The 21,995-nt window shown below is 32.5% G+C and overlaps 3 protein-coding genes across 4 annotated transcripts; 1 reads left to right on the top strand and 2 right to left on the bottom strand.

The window, feature by feature from the left end:
* Window positions 1–1,053: 1,053 nt before the first annotated feature.
* On the bottom strand, window positions 1,054–7,316 carry LOC123913500 (protein ZINC INDUCED FACILITATOR 1-like). Of its 2 annotated transcripts, XM_045964268.1 has the most exons (18): window positions 7,249–7,316; window positions 6,873–7,078; window positions 6,564–6,604; window positions 6,015–6,075; window positions 5,814–5,916; window positions 5,348–5,450; window positions 5,180–5,233; window positions 5,031–5,093; window positions 4,604–4,653; window positions 4,444–4,519; window positions 4,029–4,217; window positions 3,675–3,762; window positions 3,267–3,352; window positions 3,067–3,174; window positions 2,546–2,590; window positions 2,358–2,446; window positions 2,167–2,210; window positions 1,054–1,999 (listed from the first exon to the last, which is right to left on the bottom strand). In XM_045964268.1, exons 2-18 carry the CDS (start codon window positions 7,021–7,023, stop codon window positions 1,887–1,889), a joined length of 1,464 nt encoding a protein of 487 aa, XP_045820224.1. In that variant the 5' UTR covers window positions 7,024–7,078; window positions 7,249–7,316; the 3' UTR covers window positions 1,054–1,886. The 2 variants fall into 2 exon arrangements, with proteins under 2 accessions (XP_045820224.1, XP_045820225.1); XM_045964269.1 differs by lacking the exons at window positions 4,029–4,217; window positions 7,249–7,316 and having other exon boundaries at window positions 6,873–7,150.
* Window positions 7,317–9,084: 1,768 nt separating this feature from the next.
* Window positions 9,085–15,721, bottom strand: LOC123913499 (protein ZINC INDUCED FACILITATOR-LIKE 1-like). The gene is made up of 18 exons (XM_045964267.1): window positions 15,590–15,721; window positions 15,116–15,334; window positions 14,488–14,528; window positions 14,270–14,330; window positions 14,070–14,172; window positions 13,634–13,736; window positions 13,447–13,500; window positions 13,230–13,292; window positions 12,771–12,820; window positions 12,582–12,657; window positions 11,991–12,215; window positions 11,613–11,700; window positions 11,429–11,514; window positions 11,229–11,336; window positions 10,581–10,625; window positions 10,392–10,480; window positions 10,126–10,169; window positions 9,085–9,581 (listed from the first exon to the last, which is right to left on the bottom strand). The coding sequence occupies exons 1-18, from the start codon at window positions 15,597–15,599 to the stop codon at window positions 9,469–9,471; spliced, it is 1,578 nt and encodes a 525-aa protein (XP_045820223.1). The 5' UTR covers window positions 15,600–15,721; the 3' UTR covers window positions 9,085–9,468.
* A 3,195-nt stretch (window positions 15,722–18,916) lies between these two features.
* Window positions 18,917–20,516, top strand: LOC123916541. The gene has a single exon (XM_045968014.1). The coding sequence runs from the start codon at window positions 19,228–19,230 to the stop codon at window positions 20,197–20,199; it is 972 nt and encodes a 323-aa protein (XP_045823970.1). The 5' UTR covers window positions 18,917–19,227; the 3' UTR covers window positions 20,200–20,516.
* Window positions 20,517–21,995: the final 1,479 nt, after the last annotated feature.

The raw sequence follows: 21,995 nt of genomic DNA, 5'->3' as shown, positions 1-21,995 counted from the left end.
TGCAAGCAAAAATCTAAAGATATGAAGTTATTTGATCAAGAAGCAAGAAAAGTGGAAAATGCATAAAAAGAGAAATAAAAAAAAAAAGAATTACGCAGTTACATCGTGCCCACGATGAGAAGTCATCGCAGCACGATTGGTTTGTTTTTATTTTTAAGAAAATCTGCAGTTTTTATAAAACAAATCCAGCTATCGTGCCACGATGAGATCCATCATGCACACGATATAGGCAAACACAGAGCCATCGTGGCCACGATGTGATACGAAGAGGCGCGATGGAAAGCCCAAGTCTGTTAAGAAAACTATAAATAAAGCTCTCCTCATCACAATTATTCATATTCAAAAAAGCTCAGCAATATCAAGAGTTAGGAGAACATTAAGGAAAAATGAGACGAGAAGAGGGCTAGTAGCTCTTGTTAATTTGTCTCTTTATGTTTGTTTTAAGGAATGATTAGAGATTCCCAGGGGCTAGTGTCCTCTATAAGGTGTGGTCATGGCAATGACATCTGTTTACCGTACATTGTGCTGGTACTTTGGGGTTGTTTTCACTTTAATGATAGAAATAGCTTTTCGTTCACAACTAATTTTAGGTGGAAGTTAGTTAAAAAGGGACCAAATGTGCTGAATAAACATGTGCTGAATATGACAAGTATTAGTACATGTAGATAAGTCATTTGCATAAGAAATATTAGGAAAAAGGGATTAAATTTCCTTAAGCAAAAAAGCTCATGGTAGCTTGAAAATCCATATGGTAAGTGGTGGTTCTATGATTGTTAAAATTTTAAGTTAACTCGTAAAATCGTGCGATTAAATACGAGTTTAGATAACAAATTTGAGTCAAATTAGGGTTAACTTGAAATTTGATAAACTTGAAAATTCAACCGACTTGACTCACAAGTTAACTCCTTAAACTCACTCGACAAACTCGGACAAGTACATGACGAGTTAGCATATACGTTTTATATATGTGCATTAAATTCGTCCCATAATTAAACGGATAAATCTAAACCTTTTAGGAAACTTATCACAAATAATAACAATAACACATGAAAATATCAAATACCAACAGGGCATTCATCATAAATACTATAGTTGATGTACGACGGAGCTCAGCTCGGGTACCACGAGTAAAAAGAGTCACGAATCATACAAAAGTATAGCGTAACATAGTCAGGCCCCAAAATGACCACACAAATAGTACAAAACAATACTGCAAATAGTTCACAAATAGTACAACCATCTCACCCTTGTGAGTTGTAGAAGGATTGATGGCATACTTAGCTTGATCATTCAAGTCACGGTGAGCTCCGCCTCCAACATGTCAAGCTCAGCTTGATCATTCAAGTCACGTTGAAATCCACCTCCAGTATATCAAACTAAGCTTGATCGTTCGAGTCATATTAGGCTCCTCCTTCAATTCAACTATGCAAGTTATTTGGATCTCGAGTTACTACTCAGGTGAAAGTTGTGGTCCTCCATAGAAGTGTTTCATGGTCTTCCTGTCACCTGTCCTGTACAAAGAAAGTGACGTGAGCTACGCATGCTCCAACTTCACGTGCTCTGCATAAAAAGGTCTGTGTCTTATACGGACAAGTTACACATGACCTCTGAAGCATAACTAATTGGGCTTGTACGTCCAAGGAGAGGCCCATTAGGTTAAAACAACGATGAACTATAAAATAAGACACTTAGGAAGCAAAGGGGGATCAATATATTCTATTTTAGTATTTTTCAGAGTGCTCTTGGAAATTTTCCTAAGACATTTTAGAAAGCAACTGCAATAGCTCTGCAGTCGGAGTGAACAATCGCCATAATCTCTAAACCAATGAATACACTACTTCACCATAGGACCTTGAGCTGCTTCATCCCTTAATTAAAAGTTCATTTTAGTGTAACTGCTCAGAGGGTGTTTTCTTCTTTTCAGTCAAAAATGGCGTAAACATCAATATCACTCCAAGTCCTCCAGCAACATTCAGGATAAAGAAAACCATATGAGTGCCTGCAGTTAAATGCACAAACTACGCTTCAGGATAAAGACTTTATTCTGTGAAATGTAGAAGTATTGTGTTGTTTACTAGTAAATAGCATACCATAAGTGAAAAAAATTGAAAAGTTAGATAGTGGATATCAAAATATTGATACATTATAATTAGTTGAGAATAATACCTGGGAGGAAAGATGCATGCATCCGTTTTTGTGACCAAGCTAGTCTGCATTCAACAAGAAACTTTGCATGAAATTTTGTACAAATTACAAAACATATACTGTACATTAATAAGCAAGTTTAATTTATTCCAGAATTTGGAACAATGAAAGATAAGTTAAGAATAAGCTAAAGAAATCAAAGGGCCACTCACACTGCACCACCACCAGCTGGACCAATTGCTTTGAATATAGACATACCAGTCATAGCAATACCATTAGCTTCTCCTCTTTGATGTTGTTCCTGTTTTCCAAATCAACATGACAATTAAACGACAATTTTCGTAAAATGAAATCTCAACTTTTGGAATGAAATGAAGTGTAAAATGGAACCAAAAATTACCACTGCTCTATTTTGCATAAGAAATAAACCAGTAACTACGGTCACCTGAAATACAGAAGTAGAAAAACACTATTAGGTAATGTTGGTATGACTCAATTACTGATAAGTGGGCAGATGGCTCGAGCGAAGCGAGGGGCAATGTTGTAATCTGGATTGTAGTATTTAAATAGGCTTAACTACACATTTGGTCCCTTACGTTTATTTTAGGTTTCAATTTGGTCTCATACGTTTAAAAAGTATCAATTTGGTCCCTTACGTTTGTTTCAAGTTTCAAGTTGTACATTGTAAACACTAAGTTTGAAATAATAGAAAGAAACTGCAATAGCTCTGCAGTCGGAGTCGTATGCACAACTGACAACTGGCTGAACTTCAATATCAGACATCGTGTGTTCATTGTTTGCGTTTTTCGTACCTTTATTCATTTGAGTCGGGGTTGTTGTTCTAACAAGTAAGCTTGCAATACATATTATTAACTATAGTTATAATACTATTGGTTAATATAAACAAAAATATAAACTTACACTTAGAAGATTCTTCAGAAGTGAAGCAATATTAATCACTAGGAACAGTGTGATTCCTGACAGCATTGCTATGAAGGGGTAACTTTGCAAAAGAGGTATGGATAACACCTACATAAGGTACCAAATTAACCAGAAACTTTTAGAACAAGAACCAATGTAATGTTGAGTTGCATTAGTTGCTATCAATGAAGAACCCTTACCCAGGAGATGCGAGCAAATCTTATAGGTCCGAAAACTCTTTCCAATGACGGGTATAGGGAAAGCTGGTAAACAATAAGAGCAAAACCTGCACAACATTTTAGAAGAGGTAAGTAATTAAGCAGTATACCTTGAAAAAAAATACATAAAACAATGTATATCTAATTCAGAAATTAAGCAACTAGTTGTTTACAATCTGATTTAAGTCGGTCTCTAATTCATTCACTAAACGTTTTATTAACAACCGATTTTCTTGGTTTAGAGATTGAATTGTCGGTCTATATAAGTCAATTTTCTAGTAGTGCTAAGTTTCAAAGTTCTAAAAGGAGGAGTGAAGAGAAGATATTGTGATGATACAATAGTACTTGTCCATAATTCACTAGGTATGCATACAAATATCAAAGATGTACCTGATATTGCGAGAACATCACCAACATTATCAGTTGTAAAGTTTAAACCACCCAACCTTCTAGGACTAACAGCCCATAATGAGAAAACCTATCAAGAAATAGACTGATGTTTACTTATTATAGACAATTAGATGAAATATCAGTTCTGCAACTAGATATGAAGCACAGACAAAGATCCAAACATCAGACACGACACAAACACGGATACGTAGACAACTGTAATAAGAATTTAGGAAAATGAAAGTGATTGAATGTAACCACAATTTTTAGTATTGCGTCTTGTCAGACACTACCCCTAGTTAGTTATAGAATGAGATATCAAGATAAATAGATGCATGTATGTAGGAATGGTACCTCTTGATAAGCAATATCATAAAGTGAGAAAATGCAGTACACAACTATAGATGACATTAAAGGCCAGTTTAGGAAGAGATTTTCATCTTTTTGAATTATCATATCTTTGTCTTTCTTTTTGCTTCCACTTTCTACAGCTTCAACATCATTAGTGGGCGGATCGCCAAGAGGGTGGTTGTGTAGTGTTTCCTTCAATGATGCAGACATTTGAAAGCAATTATATTAATGGTAAAGAGACTTTAATTAGTTCTATATATCAATTATATAGTCAGGTCATGTTTTTTCAACCACCGGAGACTAGCGCAAGTGGTTGGTGTACAATTTGTTTGACTGTTTTAACCCCGTGATACCGAGTTGAGTTCGATTTCTACTCGTAAAAAATATAAATTTTTTCAGTATCCAATCAGATACATACCGGAAGCCAGATGCAGGCAATTGCGACCACAACCGCAAAAGCTGATATTAAAATGGAAGGCAAGAAATATGGAAACCTGCAAGAAGATTTATGCTTTGACAATCATAACCAGTACATTAAAACTAATGTTGGAAGAAAAATTCAAGAAAAACTCACTTACTTATCCCAAAAGGAATCCTTTGGAAATATATGTGGATATTTCACTGCTGGCTGCAATATTAATTTCACACACAGTATTAGAGAAACATGTAAAAGGGTGTTACAAAAAATCACTTTTGGAAGCAAAAACTACAAATTCTAGCTTCTAGATGCAAAATCAATTCTGGTCAAGAATCCCCAAACATGCAATTTTAAGTCTTCAAATCACTTTTGACTCTCCGAAAATTGAACACGAACACTGGACATACAATTTTAAGTCTTCCAATCACTTTTGACTCTCCTAAGAGTGAATATGAACACAGATACAGACACCAAACACGACAAGGATACTGGACAATGACTAAGGCATCTGTCCGTGTCCAAAATCCAAGGCTAGTCTCAAGATCTATTTTCATTATAAAATGAAAAGAATAAATAAGTTAAAGTACCTGAGCCAAATAACCTCCCAATGCTGGTCCAATTATTAAACCCATCCCCCATGCTGCACTGAACTGAAATCACGTCACATTATGAATTATTAACTCTCAACTACACAACACAGTCGATTTTATGTCAGATGAAGATTATAGACGCTTACAGTTGAGAGACCAAGAGCTTGCTTTTCTTCTCGAAAAATTTCGGAACAGTAAGCCTGTTAGTAGAAGAGGATGTGACAAAAATTATCTGATATATCCAAAAGACAAAATTATGATTTTTCCCTGATGTTGCAGGACGAAATGTTAGGTAATTTTGTGTTGATTGGTACCTTCATTGGTCCAAGCAAACCATTTAAACTTCCGAGAAAAAATCGCGAAGTAACAGCCATCCAAAAACTTGTGCTAAGGCCAAAGAGTGAGTTGAAAATGATACTGAAATTAAGTATTTATCATCATCAATGTTGTAATGGAAAAACATATAGGCTCTGTTTGGATAAACAACTTACGGATAAACTATTTTTATAATAAAGATAACTTAAAGTCAAAGTGTTTCCATTCATAAACTATCTTAGAGAACTTATGAAAATAATGTGAAAACAGCTTATGTGAATGTTATAAGCTGTTTTCATAAGCTATCTTGGAGAATATATGAAAATAAGCTAAAAACAACTTATAGACATTTCATAACCTCATTCTGCAAGATTACTCATTCAAACAGTCTTGCAAGTGTGTTTATGCTAGTAGATAAACTGAAATAAGTCGATCCAAATAGACCTCAGTGACATATATACTTACACTGAGATAATCCCTATAATTGCAACAGGTTTTCTACCGTAACGATCTGCTACCATTCCCCACGGTATAGATGTCAAAGATCTCCCCAGCATGAATGCAGATCCTACAACATTTTTGCAGTCATTTAAGGCTCAGAAATAAAGAACTTGTGAAAATAAAATACATCAAAGAAAGGAATTTACAATGCAAAAGTAATCTTACCTACATAACCAGCATAAGCACTTATATCCTCCTCTCTTTTTGCAATATTGAAATCTCTTATCTAAATGAAAAATATATATTGTTTGCATTAAATGTTAGCAATTTTAGCATTTCATAACAAGTTAGATAGGAAGAGAAAAACCCATTAGAAACTGAGATATGCTAAAATATAAGAAACTTTAGATAGCTAAAAATAAGCCAATCAAAACGGGTTGAATTGGCTTATTTTTTAGCTTAAGCGAAACTGTGTATGCAAATAAATAAGTTTTTATGTATTATTGTAAGCTTTTCTAGGTAGTTTACGATAAAAACAACTTATAAAGATACAATTTTTGTCAGTGAAAACGTATGAATTACTAACACAAAAGTTTATTTATTTGCATAAGCTATTTTCATAAGCTCAAAAATAAGCCAAACCCAAATGGACCCTAAAATTGATTCACCTATGGTTTTCAAAGCAACTACCAAGAAATAATATCACAGAATTAAAGATTATGGATCATGTTGTAGCTAAAGTAACAATGAACAACAAATATTAGTTTAACTTACCATGAAATATAGATAAGGAAAGAGAGATGATATCGGCAAAGCTGTAAACCACAAAACAAAGAGACATCAGAGACACAAAATTTTGACACAAATTTCATCAACAATTTAGATGGTTAACACAATTAACCATGGTGTGTCGCAACTCATTAATCATCAACTGAACACAATTAATCATGATTTTGAACATCAGTTACAACAATGTCCGGTATCACATATATAATCACATATGATGACATTGTTGTATCTGATGTTCAAATATCATCAAAAAAATGTTATGACGACTAAAATTAAGTTTAATGCTTAGCTTACCACTGCATAAAACAACCATCCATATGTTCAAGAGATTTCTAAATGAAACATCAGTTTTGAGCTCTTTTGCTTTGTCCACCTTACAACCAGGACAATTCTCATAGTAATATTGTTTCTTCAACAATGCCTCTCCAACATTTCCATCTTCCATTTTCTCAAATTAAAACTCAATGTTTTGTTTTATTTTATTTGCAACACAAAAAATACTACTGGTAATCAGAAAATCATATCAAAAACAAAGAAAAAGAGCTCAAAGGATGAATAAAAATTCAAATTCAAGAAGAATCAATTGAAGAGCTATGAGAAGAAAATAATAAAATTAATAAAAGCAATTAAATGCGATTAAAGTAAATGCCAATTGATCTGCAGAACTTACATCATTGCACACGTCAAGTAATAATAAAATAAAAGAAAACCAAATCATGAGAAGACATTAGCAATTTGGCCACAAAAAACTAAGTTTTTGTTTTCGAGTAAATTAAAATACTTCAAAATAATGAAGAAAATAATTAATGCCTAAAAGACAAAAAAAGATAAATTGAAAAAATGTGTCATTATTCATATGACGGATGAAAGCAGAGACAACGAGTCAGTTTTTTGTCACATTCTCTCGAACATAAGACGGATGAAAATGAAACATGTTTACATTTGGTACACATAATCATCATCTAAGATTTATTGGGTCCCACGAACAATATGATTGTGAATCCGTGATGTACACTTGCAATTCCAAATTTAAGATTTGTAAAATTGATAAAAAAATAAAATAAAAGAATTCTCAAAAAATTATATTACTACATCACAATCATTCAAAGACACTTTAAACGTAATATAAAGAGGGATTAATAAGTTATGGAAAATGTTAACATATGTATGTTAAATGTAGAAACTCTATCTTTGAGATTCTTAACCTATGACTCATAAGTTATGTTAACATGACCCAAAAATTATGATAGAAAAAATAAATAAAAGGATGATAAAAGTACAATTGATGTGACAAGACAGCTCGACCAACCTATCGAAAAACAAACGTTTATGTATTAACAAACTTGATACTTGGTGGAGTGTGGACTTGTATAGATCGACCTGATGAAGAACAAATGTACACACCTTAACAGGCTTGATGTTTGGTGGATTGTGGACCGATGTGAAGGACCATATCATGCGAACTTTATTACACTTTGACCATTCAACATCATTTAGGTCCCATTGAGTTCACCTTCAGCATGTTACGCTCAACTTGATCATCCACCAGGTCACATGAGCTTCACTTTCAGCTTGTTAAGCTCAGCTTGAACATTCAGGTCATGTTAAGCTCCTGGGTTAGTATGTTAAGCTCAGCTTGATCAATTAGATCATGTCAAGTTTCCCCTTCAACATGCCAAGCTCAACTTGATCTTTCACATCTCCTTAACCTCCACTTGCAACATGTTAAGCTTGGTTTGATCATTTAGGTCATGTTGAGCCCCACCACCTCCAGCATGTGAAGCTCAGCATGATAGCTTGATGATATGGATCCAACGGTGGGAAAGAGGAAAACCTATGTTTCTGCTGATTAGGATTAGTTACGTTGATTAGGATTTATTGTTTTATTTTTATTTTTAATAGGCTAGTCAGTATTGTTAAGAAAAGATTTAGAGTCAGAACAAATTACTCTATTAAATAGGATTATTATCTTCAGGATAGGATTATCATCTTTAAATTTAAATGAATAGTAAATATTGGATAAGTTAATCCAGTTTCAGGTGCTCTACACGAATGAGGGACGTGAGCTGCATGTGCTTTGGCTCCACGTGTACTACCATACATACTAGTTGCAAATAGACCTCAGAAGCATAACTTATTGAGCCTGTGTTAGGAAATCATAGTTTGATGACTTTCTTCATGTTATTGTCTCTATATATGATAGCATGAACATTTACCAATATTGTATTCCCTTACTAACATCCCCCCTCAAATTGATGCGGTTGGTCACCGGCCGCATCAATTTGCAAACAAGAAACTGCTGACGCGCGTGGACGTGAAACAACCATGTCAGGGATTATGGTTTGATGTCTTTCTTCACTGTATTGCCTCTCTCTCTCTCTCTCTCTCTCTCTCTCTCTCTCTCTCTCTCTATATATATATATATATATATATATATATATATATATATATATATATATATATATATATATATATATATATATAATAGCATGAGCATTTGCAACTATTGATTACAAATATTTAATGCCTGATTTTCTAGTCTATTCTAGGAATGGATATATACAATTAAAGAAAACCAAATCATTCCCTTATTAGCAGCCTGGAGGTCCAAGGAGAGGCTCATTAGGTCAAGAAGGGATAGACTATAAAAGGAGACACTTATGAAACAAAGGGGGACCAATTCATTCTAGGGCAAACAATGTATTCTATCTTATTCATTTTCAGAGTGCTCTTGAAATTTCTCCTAAAACATTTCAGAGAGCAGCTCCTCTGATGCAATTATCTTGTGTTTACATACGTGAACAAACACTAATCTCTAACCTAATGAATATGATAACTACTTCACCATTGGACCCTTGAGATGCTTCATCCCTTAAAAAATTCATCTAAGTTAGTGTAACTGCTTAGACGGCGTTTTCTTCTTTTCAGTCAAAAATGGTGTAAACATCAATAGCACTCCAAGTCCTCCAGCAACATTCAGGATAAAGAAAACCATATGAGTGCCTGCAGTTAAATGCACAAAGTAAGTTCAGGATTTCAGGTAATAAAGGTAGTAAGCACATTGATGTCATATTCACAGAAAAGTTCCTATGTCATTCTAATTTTGTAGCCATTCTTTCTGTTCATTCTTTTTAGGGTGCGTTTCATTTGCAGAAAAATAAGAGACAGGACAATTTTAGGGGTCAGCGGACTCGACAAAAACTAAAATTATTGTCCATCAATAAACCACATAACAACTTTTTGTTCCAATAATAAGTTGTCTAAAATACCAAAATAACTTTTTGTTTACCAAACATCTTAATATGATAAAAAATCGTTCAATCTTTAAATGTTTGTCATGTGTTGTTCTGTCTTGTATTGTACAGTCTAGTAATTATCTTTTGCAGATCAAACGGATCAGGGATTAAACACTTTATTCTGTAAAAAGCATAAGCATAAGTATTGTGAGTTGTTTACTAATAAATAGCATACCATAAGTGAAAAAAAGTGAAAAGTTAGATACAGGATGTCAAAATATTGACTCATTAAAATTAGTTGAGCATCATACCTGGGAGGAAAAATGCATGCATCCGTTTTTGTGACCAAGCTAATCTGCATTCAACAATACAAAAAACCAGAATAAGAAAAAACTGAATATATATGATACTATTTTCATTATATCCTTGTAGTCATAATAGAATTCTACATGCCAAGTATGAACAAAACTTATGGTAGTATTAATGCATATCATAGAACCATTATGCTACCTTAATAAGCAAGTTTATGCCACAATTTGGAACAAAAAAAAAATAGAGAAATCAAAGGGCCACTCACAATGCACCGCCACCGGCTGGACCAATTGTTTTGAATATAGACATACCAGTCATGGCAATACCATTAGCTGCCCCTCTTTGATGTTGTTCCTGTTTTCCAAACAAACATGCCATTTATACCACAATTTCCTTAAAATAAAAATCTCAACTTTTGAAATGAAATGAAGTGTAGAATGGAACCAAAAATTACCACTGCTCTATTTTGTATAAGAAATAAACCAGTGATTATAGTCACCTAAAATCCAGCAAAAAGAATACAGTTAGGTAACTATAGCTAGAATACTAGTCTAGGTCAATTTAAAACATAGTCAACAACTATTACAAGGATTGCTTATCGTTTAACTCTAGTCTACAAGTTCATAAGGTATCAACTCAGTGGTAAGAGTTTGATCTTGTAATCGCAAGTGACAGAGTTCAAATTCACTTGAGAACGGTTGTTAAATCGTCATTAGTGCCACTTTAACTAATATTAGTTTTTTCATTCACCAATTTAATAAGGGAAAATAAATACCCTACTTTTTTTTACAATAGTTAGGTATTTCATTACTCATAATATAGTTCTGCATATGTCATCAAAGTTAGCCTATTTTAAAGGGCGAGCCTTGGTTCAACGATAAAGTTTATGGCTTGTGTCTTGTAAGTCATGGATTCAAATCTTGTAAACAGCCACTCTGCTCATGAGGGTTAGACTTGATACATCTAGTATCCCCGAACCCCTGCACGTGGAGCCTATTATGTGATATCAAGTTATCTCATTCTCGAAAATGTTTAATGAGGCCAATGCTATACATTTTGAAACTACATCACTCGTGATTATAAACAAAAAAGATAAACTTACCCTTAGAAGATTCTTTAGAAGGGATGCAATATTAATCACTAGGTACTGTGTGATGCCTGATAGCATTGCTATGAAGGGATAACTTTGCAGAAGAGGTATAGATAGAACCTACATAAGGTGCAAAAATAACAAGACAGTTTTAGACCATGAGCCAATGTAATACTGAGTTACATTAGATGCTATCAATGCCGAAACCTTACCCCGGAGACGCGAGCAAATCTTACAGGGCCAAAAGCTCTTTCCAATGATGGGTATATGCAAAGCTGGTAAACAATAAGAGAAAAACCTGAAGATTGAACATTTTAGAAGACGTCAGTAATTAAGAAGTATATATAATTCAGAAATTAAGCAACTAGTTGATTACCATCTGATTTAAAGATGTACCTGATATTGCGAGAACATCACCAACATTATCGGTTGTAAAGTTCAAACCGCCCAACCTTCTAGGACTAACAGCCCATAATGAGAAGACCTACCAAGAAATAGAGTGATGTTTACTTATTATAGACAATTAGATGAAATGTCAGTTTTGCTGGCAGATATGAAGCACTGACACAGATACATCAGACACGACACAAACACTGCTACGTATAAATTTGTAATCATAATAGTTTAGGAAAATGAAAGTGATTGAATATAGCCACAATTGTTAGTATTGCGTTATTGTCAGACACTATGCCCCTAGTTAGTTAGAACGAGTAAAAGTCAAAACAGCATCTATTTAGATATGCATAAACTAATTTTGTTAAGTAGGTATGGTACCTCTTGATAAGCAATATCATGAAGTGAGAAAATGCAGTATACAACTATAGATGACATTAAAGGCCAGTTTCGGAAGAGGTTTTCATCTTTTTGGATTATCTTGTCTCTGTCTTTCCTTTTGCTTCCAGTTTCTAAAGCTTCAACATCATTAGTGGACTGATCGCCAAGTAAAGCTTCAACATCCTTAGTGGACTGATCGCCAAGAGGATGGTTGTGCAGCGTTTCCTACAACGATGTAGACATAAATATCAGGGCTGAGCTAAAAGAACATATACAAAAATGTTGGTACATTATTATAACTGCATTGTGATCATATGCTTATACTTGTTTAACAAACTACAAAGTTATTTAAATCAAAACCGTTAATACGGCTATCTGTGTCTGTGTTTAGAGGATTCAAATTTGTAGTATAGGAAGAGACAAGTGAGAATTCAGTTGATTATGAGTAGTTCTATATCAATGATATAGTCAGGTCATGTTTTTTCATCTACGAGAGACTAGCTCAAGTGGTTTAACCCTAGGGTACCGAGTTAGTTCAACTCCTACTGGTAAAATAAAATGATGCTTTTTAGTATCCAATTGGATACATACCGGAAGCCAGATGCAGGCAATTGCAACCGCAACCGCAAAAGCTGATATTATAACCGAAGGCAAGAAATATGGAAACCTGCAAGAAGATTTATGCTTTGATAATGACAATCAGCACGTAAAAAATAAGGTTGCAAGAAAAACTAAACTGTTAAATCTTGTGAAACTAAAAATCAAGAAAAATTCACTTACTTATCCCAAAAGGAACCCTTTGAAAATATATGTGGATATTTCTTTGTTGGCTGCATTATAAATTTCACATGCAAAGTATTAGAGAAACAAGTAAAAAAAAAAAGACTTGTTATGTAATGTGCTAAGTCTGTGTTTGAATATGCAACAAGGATTCTAAATTTTATCAATTTCAATCCTTGATTGTAACATTATTTAGCTCAGGTATAGTCTTTTCTCACTATACGTCTATGTTTGGTTCCACGTTTGTAGCCTCTAGAATTGATTCTGGAGGTGTAGAATTGATTTTGACATGTCTGGTTGCTCTCTGAAGCTAGGATTTGTAGCTTTTGAGTCTAAATGCGATTTTTATACTAAAGTTTATTGTTCAACTCACAAGTCATTTGTCCGTGTCCAAAATCCAAGGCTATTCTCAAGATTTATTTTCATTTAAAAAGGAAAAGAATAAATAAGTTAAAGTACCTGAGCCAAATAACCTCCCAATGCTGGTCCAATTATTAAACCCATCCCCCATGCTGCACTGAACTGAAATCATGTCACATTATGAGTTATTATTGTTGAATGAGAGAGACTTCACGCATAAGATGATGAAACGGCATGTCTTAACTCTCAACTATACAACATAGTCGATTTTATGTTGGTGTAGTGTAGGTGTCAGACATAGATTCCAGATGCTTACAGTTGACAGTCCAAGAGCTTGCTTTTCTTCTCGAAAAATTTCGGAACAGTAAGCCTGTTAGTAGAAGAAGATATGACAAAAAAAATCAACTTATATATCCAAATATACAAATGACAAAATTATGATTGTTCTCTGATGTAGTGATGTTGCAGGATGAAATATTAGGTAATTTTGTGTTGATTGGTACCTTCATTGGTCCAAGCAAACCATTTAAACTTCCAAGGAAAAATCGCGTAGACACAGCCATCCAAAAACTTGTGCTAAGGCCAAATAGTGTGTTGAAAATGATACTGAAATCAAGTATTCATCATCAATGCTCTAATGCAAAAAACATATAGGCTTTGTTTGGATAAACAACTTAATTATGTGCTTATCATATAAGTACTTATGTATAAAATATTTTATAGTAAAAAATAAAACATAGTCAAATTGTTTTCATATAAGCTATAAATTGTTTTCATAAGTTATCCTGGAGAACTTATGAAAATAAGTTGAAAACAACTTATGTACAAGTCATAAGTTGTTTCCATAGGATCTTCCGAACAATCTTACAAATATTATAGTAGTAGATAATAAATTCAAATAAGTCAATCCAAACTGATCTCGGATACAAATATACTTACACTGAGATAATCCCTACAATCGCAACAGGTTTTCTACCATAACGATCTGCTACTATTCCCCACGGTATAGATGTCAAAGATCTTCCAAGCATGAATGCAGATCCTACACATTTTCACAGTCATAAAAGGATCGAAAATAAAGAACTTATGAAGATAAAATCCATCAAAGAAAGAAATTTACAGTACAAAAGTAATCTTACCTACATAACCAGCATAAGCATTTATATCCTCTTCTCTTTCTGCAATATTGAAATCTCTTATCTACAAAAAGCACTTAGAAACTGAGATTGGTTTGACATATCAAAGAAATTTCAATTAAGCTAAAATTTAAGCACCTTCAATGAAACAAATTAAAGATATGTAACATGTTGTAGCTAAGTTAACAGTGAACCACAGTTATTAGTTAAACATAACTTACCATGAAATATTGGTAAGGAAGGAGAGATGATATAGGCAAAGCTGTAAAGCACAAAACATAACATCAGGGATGTATAAATAAGCAGTTGAGAAAAATCAATCAAAATTAAGAACTAAAAATTACTACTTCCAAATGACAACTCATTTTCAAAAATGATATGTTGACACACAAAACCTTGAGCATTAGGTTTATTGGTCATGATATGTTTGTTCAACCTCTTCTCTTCTATCCAATTTGAGACTTTAACTCACACTTGATATATTTCAACATATCCACGCGATCCATCACCACTCTCTTATTGCTCCCCTATCAAGTCGATACCACTATTAAGTGTGAGGGAGAGTCTCACTGAATTGGATTAACACATTTGACCTAGAGCAACCACACGGTGATTTTTGACATAACATTTTCACTCAAAACCTTAAGACATTAGGTTTATGGATTCCCTCACACAACATAATGAATATAACAAGGTGTCGCAACTCGTTAATCATCAACTAAACACAATGTTGAACGGTATTAACCATATTTTCCGGTATCACATACGATGACATGTTCAATTAATTGTCCAAATATCATTAAAAGAATGTTATCATGACTAAAATTAAGTTCAACATGCTTAGCTTACCGCTACATAGAACAACCATCCATATATTCAAGAGATTTCGAAATGAAACATCAGTTTTGAGCTCTTTTGCTTTGTCCACCTTACAACCAGGACAATTCTCATAGTATTTTTTCTTCAACAATGCCTCTCCATCATTCATCTCTTCCATTTGCAAATTACAACACAACTCAACAACTTTTTGCTTCCACAAAACAATGTCTTTGTTATGACCCTCTTGCCCTATTTGCAACACAAAAATAACTGATCAAAAAGACATATCAAAGACGTAGACAAAGAAAAAGAGCTCAAAAGACAAAAATAAAAATTGTTACTTTTTGTTTAGTCCAAAGGGTAAGTAAAATACAAATTCAAGAGAATCAATTGAAGAGATATGAGAAGAAAAAATTGTATCAAGAAATGCTATGGGAAGAAAATAACATAATTAATAAATGCATGAAATGTGATGAAGGAAAACGTCATTGGATCTACAGAAACCTGACATCATTGATCATTGTACACATCAAGTAATAAAAACAAATCATGAGAAGACAATGGCGATTTGGTCGCCAAAACTAAGCTCTTTTTTTTTTAGTTAATATTTTTTGAGTTAATTTAAATTGATTTAAAAATTAAAATAAAAACAAAAGTAAAATGATTTAATTTTACATGTCATGTCATATTAATAAGAAAGTGGGACATCTCATATTAAGGAAGGTAGATTCGATAGATGTAAGCAGTCCCACATCGAGTATATTAAAGTGTTTAATATGGTATTTAAGTTACGAGACGAACTCAAAAGATTAGTCTAATAATTAGGAGAGCCTCGTGACTTTAGTAATCTAAGAAAATGACTAAAAATTATTAGTGAGAAATTAAGTTCATTAACTTTTATTTTTAAACCAAAAGTTTATTAACTATTCGAGTCAAACTACTTGGTTAATTTGTTTACCGATTTTTAATTAATAAGGAATTTTTTTTAATCCTTGGTAAAATAACTCTACAACATACTTTATTTACTTTTGGAACGATCATAAAATTATCAAAGAGTTTATTTTTTGTCAAGTTAATCTAATTGTTAGAATTTCATCTTTTAGAATAAATAACTTGCCACTTCCAGGGCACAAAATATGAGTTATGATGACGAAAATTGCAATAAATATAAAAATAGAAGGACTAAAAAGTTTGATTCTAAAATAGAGGACTATTTGCGTGAGTTTGATAAAATAAAGGATCAAAAGTGCAGTTAAACTTACTTTTTTAAAAATTTTGGTCCCTTATCTCACAATGAGGTCAATTTTGATGATATGACTAATAATGACATGTAGACACAACATATATTCAATGACATTATCCTTTATTTTCGTCCGTTTTTGGTTTTTCCATCCAAAAAGATTTTGGGACATGGTTTTTTGTCCGCTTACTTTTCATTTATGTGTAATTATTTTTCTTTATATAAATTTTAATTTTGGTCTCTCACTTTAATAAAATACATAATAATAAAAAGTAATTTTGGTCTCTCACTTTAATTTTAATTTATTTTTTAATATAATTTCATTAATTGAGATCTAAAGAAAAAAATTCATTAATCGTAAGGAGGGAAGACAATATGGCGGCCCATATATGTTGGCCCATTTTGCTATAAGAAAATCCAAATATTTTTTTGTTTTTCTTTTTTTTTTTTTTTGGTATTGAAGACACCCCGTGTAGTTGTCTTTTTGGAATTGCTTGATTAGTAATAAAATCTTTTTAGGAAAAAATCATGCTAAATAATGTCTATGGACATATAGTTAAAGAAAAAAATATAGAAATAAAAGTAAAGATTTTAAGTAGAAAATATTTTTTTAAAAAAAATATTAAAACATTGAATACACAACTTTCAAAATTATATTTATATTTTTCTTTCTTAGGCATTGGAATGCTAGCTCTTTAACATTTCCCTACAAAAATCCAAAAATCATTTTACAACAATTGACAAATTGTACCTTGCCAGGACAATGTTAATTATTATGTTAATTTTTTGTAACACTTTATGGGAGCTTGAATTCTAAATCTTCAACTTCTTTAACCATTAGTTCAATCAGTTAAGTTATACATCTTATCCCATCAAATTGGTGTTTGACTAACATAAAATAATGCCAGCCGCTTAACGTAAATAATGAAATTTTTTGTCATAATTAATATTTTAAAGATAAAATAGGATATTATTGACAGTGTCATCCAATAGTAATTATGTATTCCGCTAAATTATTCCATTAACCCCACTTTAATAGCATGCATGTGGATGAAGACTAAATTTCTATTGGACGGTGCATATCTATTAAACTCCTTTTTTAAATCACATGTTATACTTTCTAAAATGACCGGTTACTTAGTAATTGATCGTAACTTAATTATTATATACTCCCTCCGATTTTTATTATAGGAAATTTTTTATTTAATAGCTAGATTCATAGAATGTTTAATATATCTAATTTATAATATGGATCATATATATCAAACATTTTACAAACTTAAAAGGTAATATATTTATTATAAAAAAGAACCATTATGGATGATTCTAACACAAGAATGTTTGATGATATATATATTTGCTTGGATTTAGAGTTTCTCTCACAATTCTTAGATTTGTGGTTATTATTATTATCTTCATTATTATCTTCATATCAATGTTTTCATAATGGAACTAGAGAATCCAATTTGCATGGTAGAATAAATATTAGCTAGAGAGTAATTATGTTATGTCCCATCATAAAAAAAGTAGTAAATGACAGCTGTATCAAAAGAAAATTCATTGTTCCATAGTATGTTGTAATTTGGGTTTGTGGGTTAAACAAAAGAAAAATGAATATGCCATGAGTAAGAAAAAAATCATGCATGTAGTATGGTAAAGCCTAAGATAGACCAATTGAGTGTTACAAGTGGGGATCATAGCACGTTACACAAAACACAATCAGTGTTATTGGACCCCATTCACAACAACAATGCTTTTGTTTCATTTTTCAGCATGCTTAACACCATCTTCCTACCACTCTTTTCATCAACTGTCATCATCATTCCACGCTCATGAATCATTTCTTTCAATTCTTTCCATTTTTTGTACTAGCACATTCACAGGTAGATATACAACGTTTTCATCACTTCTCTTAGGTGTAATCTTTGGACTTGGATCTCATCAATTTTACTTTTAAATTTTTACATTGGATAAGAGATAAACCTGAAAAAAATAATGTTTATAAGTGGGTGTAGTTCACGCTTTACAATTCAGTTTTATAAATGTTGAGTTAGATTCAACTCAAATTTTTTATATAATGTTTGAGCTTATTTAAGATTTATTGGAATATCTGCTATCGATTCACTCGGGTCACACTCCAGATGTTTAGTTATGGGCGTGAGGAGGTGTAGTTGCATATTGGACGTGATAAGGCCTAAAGAACTTTATATGTGGGGTGCAGATAGTTTATCGAAGTTTTTTTACCAAGTAGTTTAGTGGTCAGAATTTTACCTTTTAAAGTCAATAAGTGGAGAGTTTCTAGTTTGAATGACCCATACATAATGTGATGTCAATTTATTTAAGTTATTAGATAAAAATTGGGTGATACTTGGACAAATTATAAACTAAAATTCGGTCCTAGAGCCGGATATCGAGTTTTAAAATCGGTCCTAACTTCCGACAAATTAGAAACTCAAAATCTCAACTATCTCACTATTGACTTTTTTTTTCTTTTTCTTTTAGTCATTGAATTTGATTGTGACACTTGCACTACTAAAAGAGGCAATCCTTTGGATAAAGCACCATATGTGAGTTTTTAGATAAAGAACATCTCAAAGAAATAGAACAAGTACTCTGTTTTACCCTTTTTATCTCCTTGATCTAGTAGTCTTTGTACCACCACTACCCTAACCTTTTCTCATCTATTAACACTCCAAAATCTTTCTAGTTAGAGATTCATTCCATAGAGTAGCATTCATAACCCTTTCCTTTTGAAGTTAACACATTGATTCTGTTAAAGCTTCTTCTTTTTTGTATTAGCCATCTGGTTTTCGGGGATTCTTTTAAAGTTTTTTTTATTGGTATTAACCCTCTAGTTCTCTGGGGATTCTGTTAAAGCTTTGACTCTTGTTTTTATTGTCTCATGGAATCATTTCACACTCTTATGTTGATGACATTTTCATTGATGTCATTGAAATTTCATGAATCTTATGCTCAAAGTATCATCAAATCAGATCATGTTCTTGATCTCCTCATAAGAGATCACACATTCAAGTCATTAGACAAAAACTTCAAGACAGGAATACCACAATCAGTTGAACTACCTTCAAATTTATCAGGCATCAAAGTAGATACTGTGAGGTTTAGATGTGGAAGTTTAACAAGGTATGGTGCAAAATTAAAAGAGTTTCATATTGGAATTGGTGTTACTATTCATCCATGTATTGAAAGAGTAATGTTGATAAGACAAAGTATAGAGTATAATAATTGGTCTTCTATATATTATGCTAATTATAATGATTTATCTAAGTATCAACTTGTTTCACCAATTGTTGGAATTTTAGCTTATAATGCTGATGAAGATTCAAATTCTAGTAGTAACCCTTTTCAACTTGGAATTGAAGCTGGTGAAAAACTCATCACAATTGATTTCAACAATGCTTCAAATTTCAACAACAAAGAAGAAAATGGTATTAAAGTGAAACCATTATGTGCAAGTTTTGAAGGAAATGGAATAATGACACTTGCAAAAACAAAACCTTTAGCAACATTTGTTTGTGTTGCAAAAAGACATGGACATTTTGGTTTGGTTGTTGAGTCTTTACAACAAGAAGATGATGAGTATAGAAAGCCTATAAGATTAAGTCAATGGAAAGTTGCAGTTGGAAGTACTATAGGTGGTGCTTTAGGTGCTTTTCTTATAGGTTTGCTTCTTATAGCAATGCTTGTTAGGGTTAAGAAAAGGTCAAGAATGGTTGAGATGGAAAGAAGGGCTTATGAAGAAGAAGCACTTCAGGTCTCAATGGTTGGACATGTTAGGGCTCCTACTGCACCTGGTACTAGAACAACACCAACACTTGAGCAACATGACTATATAACTCGACATCCTCATTGATAAGATTTCCTGCAGGTTTGGATTGGCGGTGAATTTGGCAGAATTATTTTGTGTTACCACGACTTGACAGAATTACGTACGATGCCACTGTAATTCCAAACATGCACTTCATTGTGTTGTTGATTAATCAATTTTGTAACATTAAATGTCACTTTTAACTAAATTTATCATAGGCTAGATCTTATATTGTTAGTTCATATTAAGAATTTTTATACTTTTTCTTGTATTCTAATTTCTAAATAGAAGGAATCACACATTTGATCCAATTTTGTGATTTGGACAATCGAATCAAAATTGGAATATTCATGTTCTATTTGATATTAGTCTGACCGTTTAGATGAACGACCATATGATTACGTGAATGCATGAAATTCAAATCTTATATATAGAAGATTTAACTCCTACATTGTGTTCATTCAAAAGTCTTTGATTAATAATCATCATCATCATATTTAGTCTACAGGTGCTATATGAGTCATATTGTCATTGAAAAATTGCTTAGTTTTGTCATATTAATGTGTCAGAACTCACAAGCAGTTATAACTTATATATGCATGTGTGTTGTGTAACTTGAAGCCACAAAAATGGACTATTATGTTGTTCAAAAGTCAAAAGAAGTTAATTTTTTTTTTTGTTGGTGAAAGCAAAAGAAGCTAATCTATTATAAGCCTGCTATGCAAAACAATATGATAACACTAAAGTTGACTATTGTTACAACTAATAAGTGCATTTGACAATGTGATAACCACGGAATGCTAGAGATGGCAAAGCGGGTTTGGATAGTATATTATAAGTCTTGGATTTGATCCTCAGCTCATTGTAAATAAAATAAAAAAACCATGGCGGTACAAATTAACCTTATAACTCCTTGTAGTTAAAATTATCAATGAAGGAGGAATTTTTTCATTCTCTAAATTACTTTAAATGGAATATGATAAAAGAAACACAATGTTTGTTAATCCCATTGCCTATGATGTTCCTCATCACCTGTTCATTCCTTGGCACAAACTCGATTGGTCTCCCCTAACCCAAGCATTTAGGGCTGCCTCTCTCTATCTCTTACTCTCTTTAATCTCTCCTTTTTTGTTATTTTTTTTTTCTTCTAAAAGTTACAACATTAATTAAGCTCTTACAGTCTTACTGCTGAGTTAATGCTAGTGATGGCAAAGCGGGTTCTCCCTTCCTGTTTAGGACCACCCCACTTTAAAATAGAGTTGTCAAAAAATGGATCAGGTTGATGAGTCGGTTCAATAGTCCACATTTTTGGATGGACCAGACTTAAAAGGTAGTCCAAATTAACACAATTAGGCCTTTTTAGCCCTAACCCATTTAGTCCATGCAAAAATTGGGATGAGCGGGCTTGCCCATTGGGTTTCAGACCCGCCCACTATAAAAAATATTAAGGGTTTTTTTTAAAAAAATTATCATCTAAATAAAAAGCTTTCGGTAAAAATATATTTAAATATACAAGCATGATAAAAAGGGATACATTTACCTAAACCATTTACAAATTTTAAGTTTATAAATTATTAATTCGATCCAATTTTTTTACGGGCATCAAATTAAAGTTCAATCGATATTTAATGTTGATGTAAAAATTATTTACACTTGCATTCAATTATATCTCGATAAAATTAATAATTGTGAGTAACTAGTACGTCAAAATGACATAAAATAAAAGTAAATAAACAAAGATTTTTTTTAAAATATTAAAAATGGGTCGTACTAGCCCATTAGTCCACATCTATAATGCACGGATACTCCATTTGAGGGAGAGTACCGGTACCGAGTACATA

This window comes from Trifolium pratense, linkage group LG3 (genome assembly GCF_020283565.1).
Source record: "Trifolium pratense cultivar HEN17-A07 linkage group LG3, ARS_RC_1.1, whole genome shotgun sequence".
Taxonomy (NCBI): domain Eukaryota; kingdom Viridiplantae; phylum Streptophyta; class Magnoliopsida; order Fabales; family Fabaceae; genus Trifolium; species Trifolium pratense.
The sequence above is the reverse complement of the archived record's forward strand: the minus strand, read 5'-3'. Positions and strand labels throughout refer to the sequence as shown.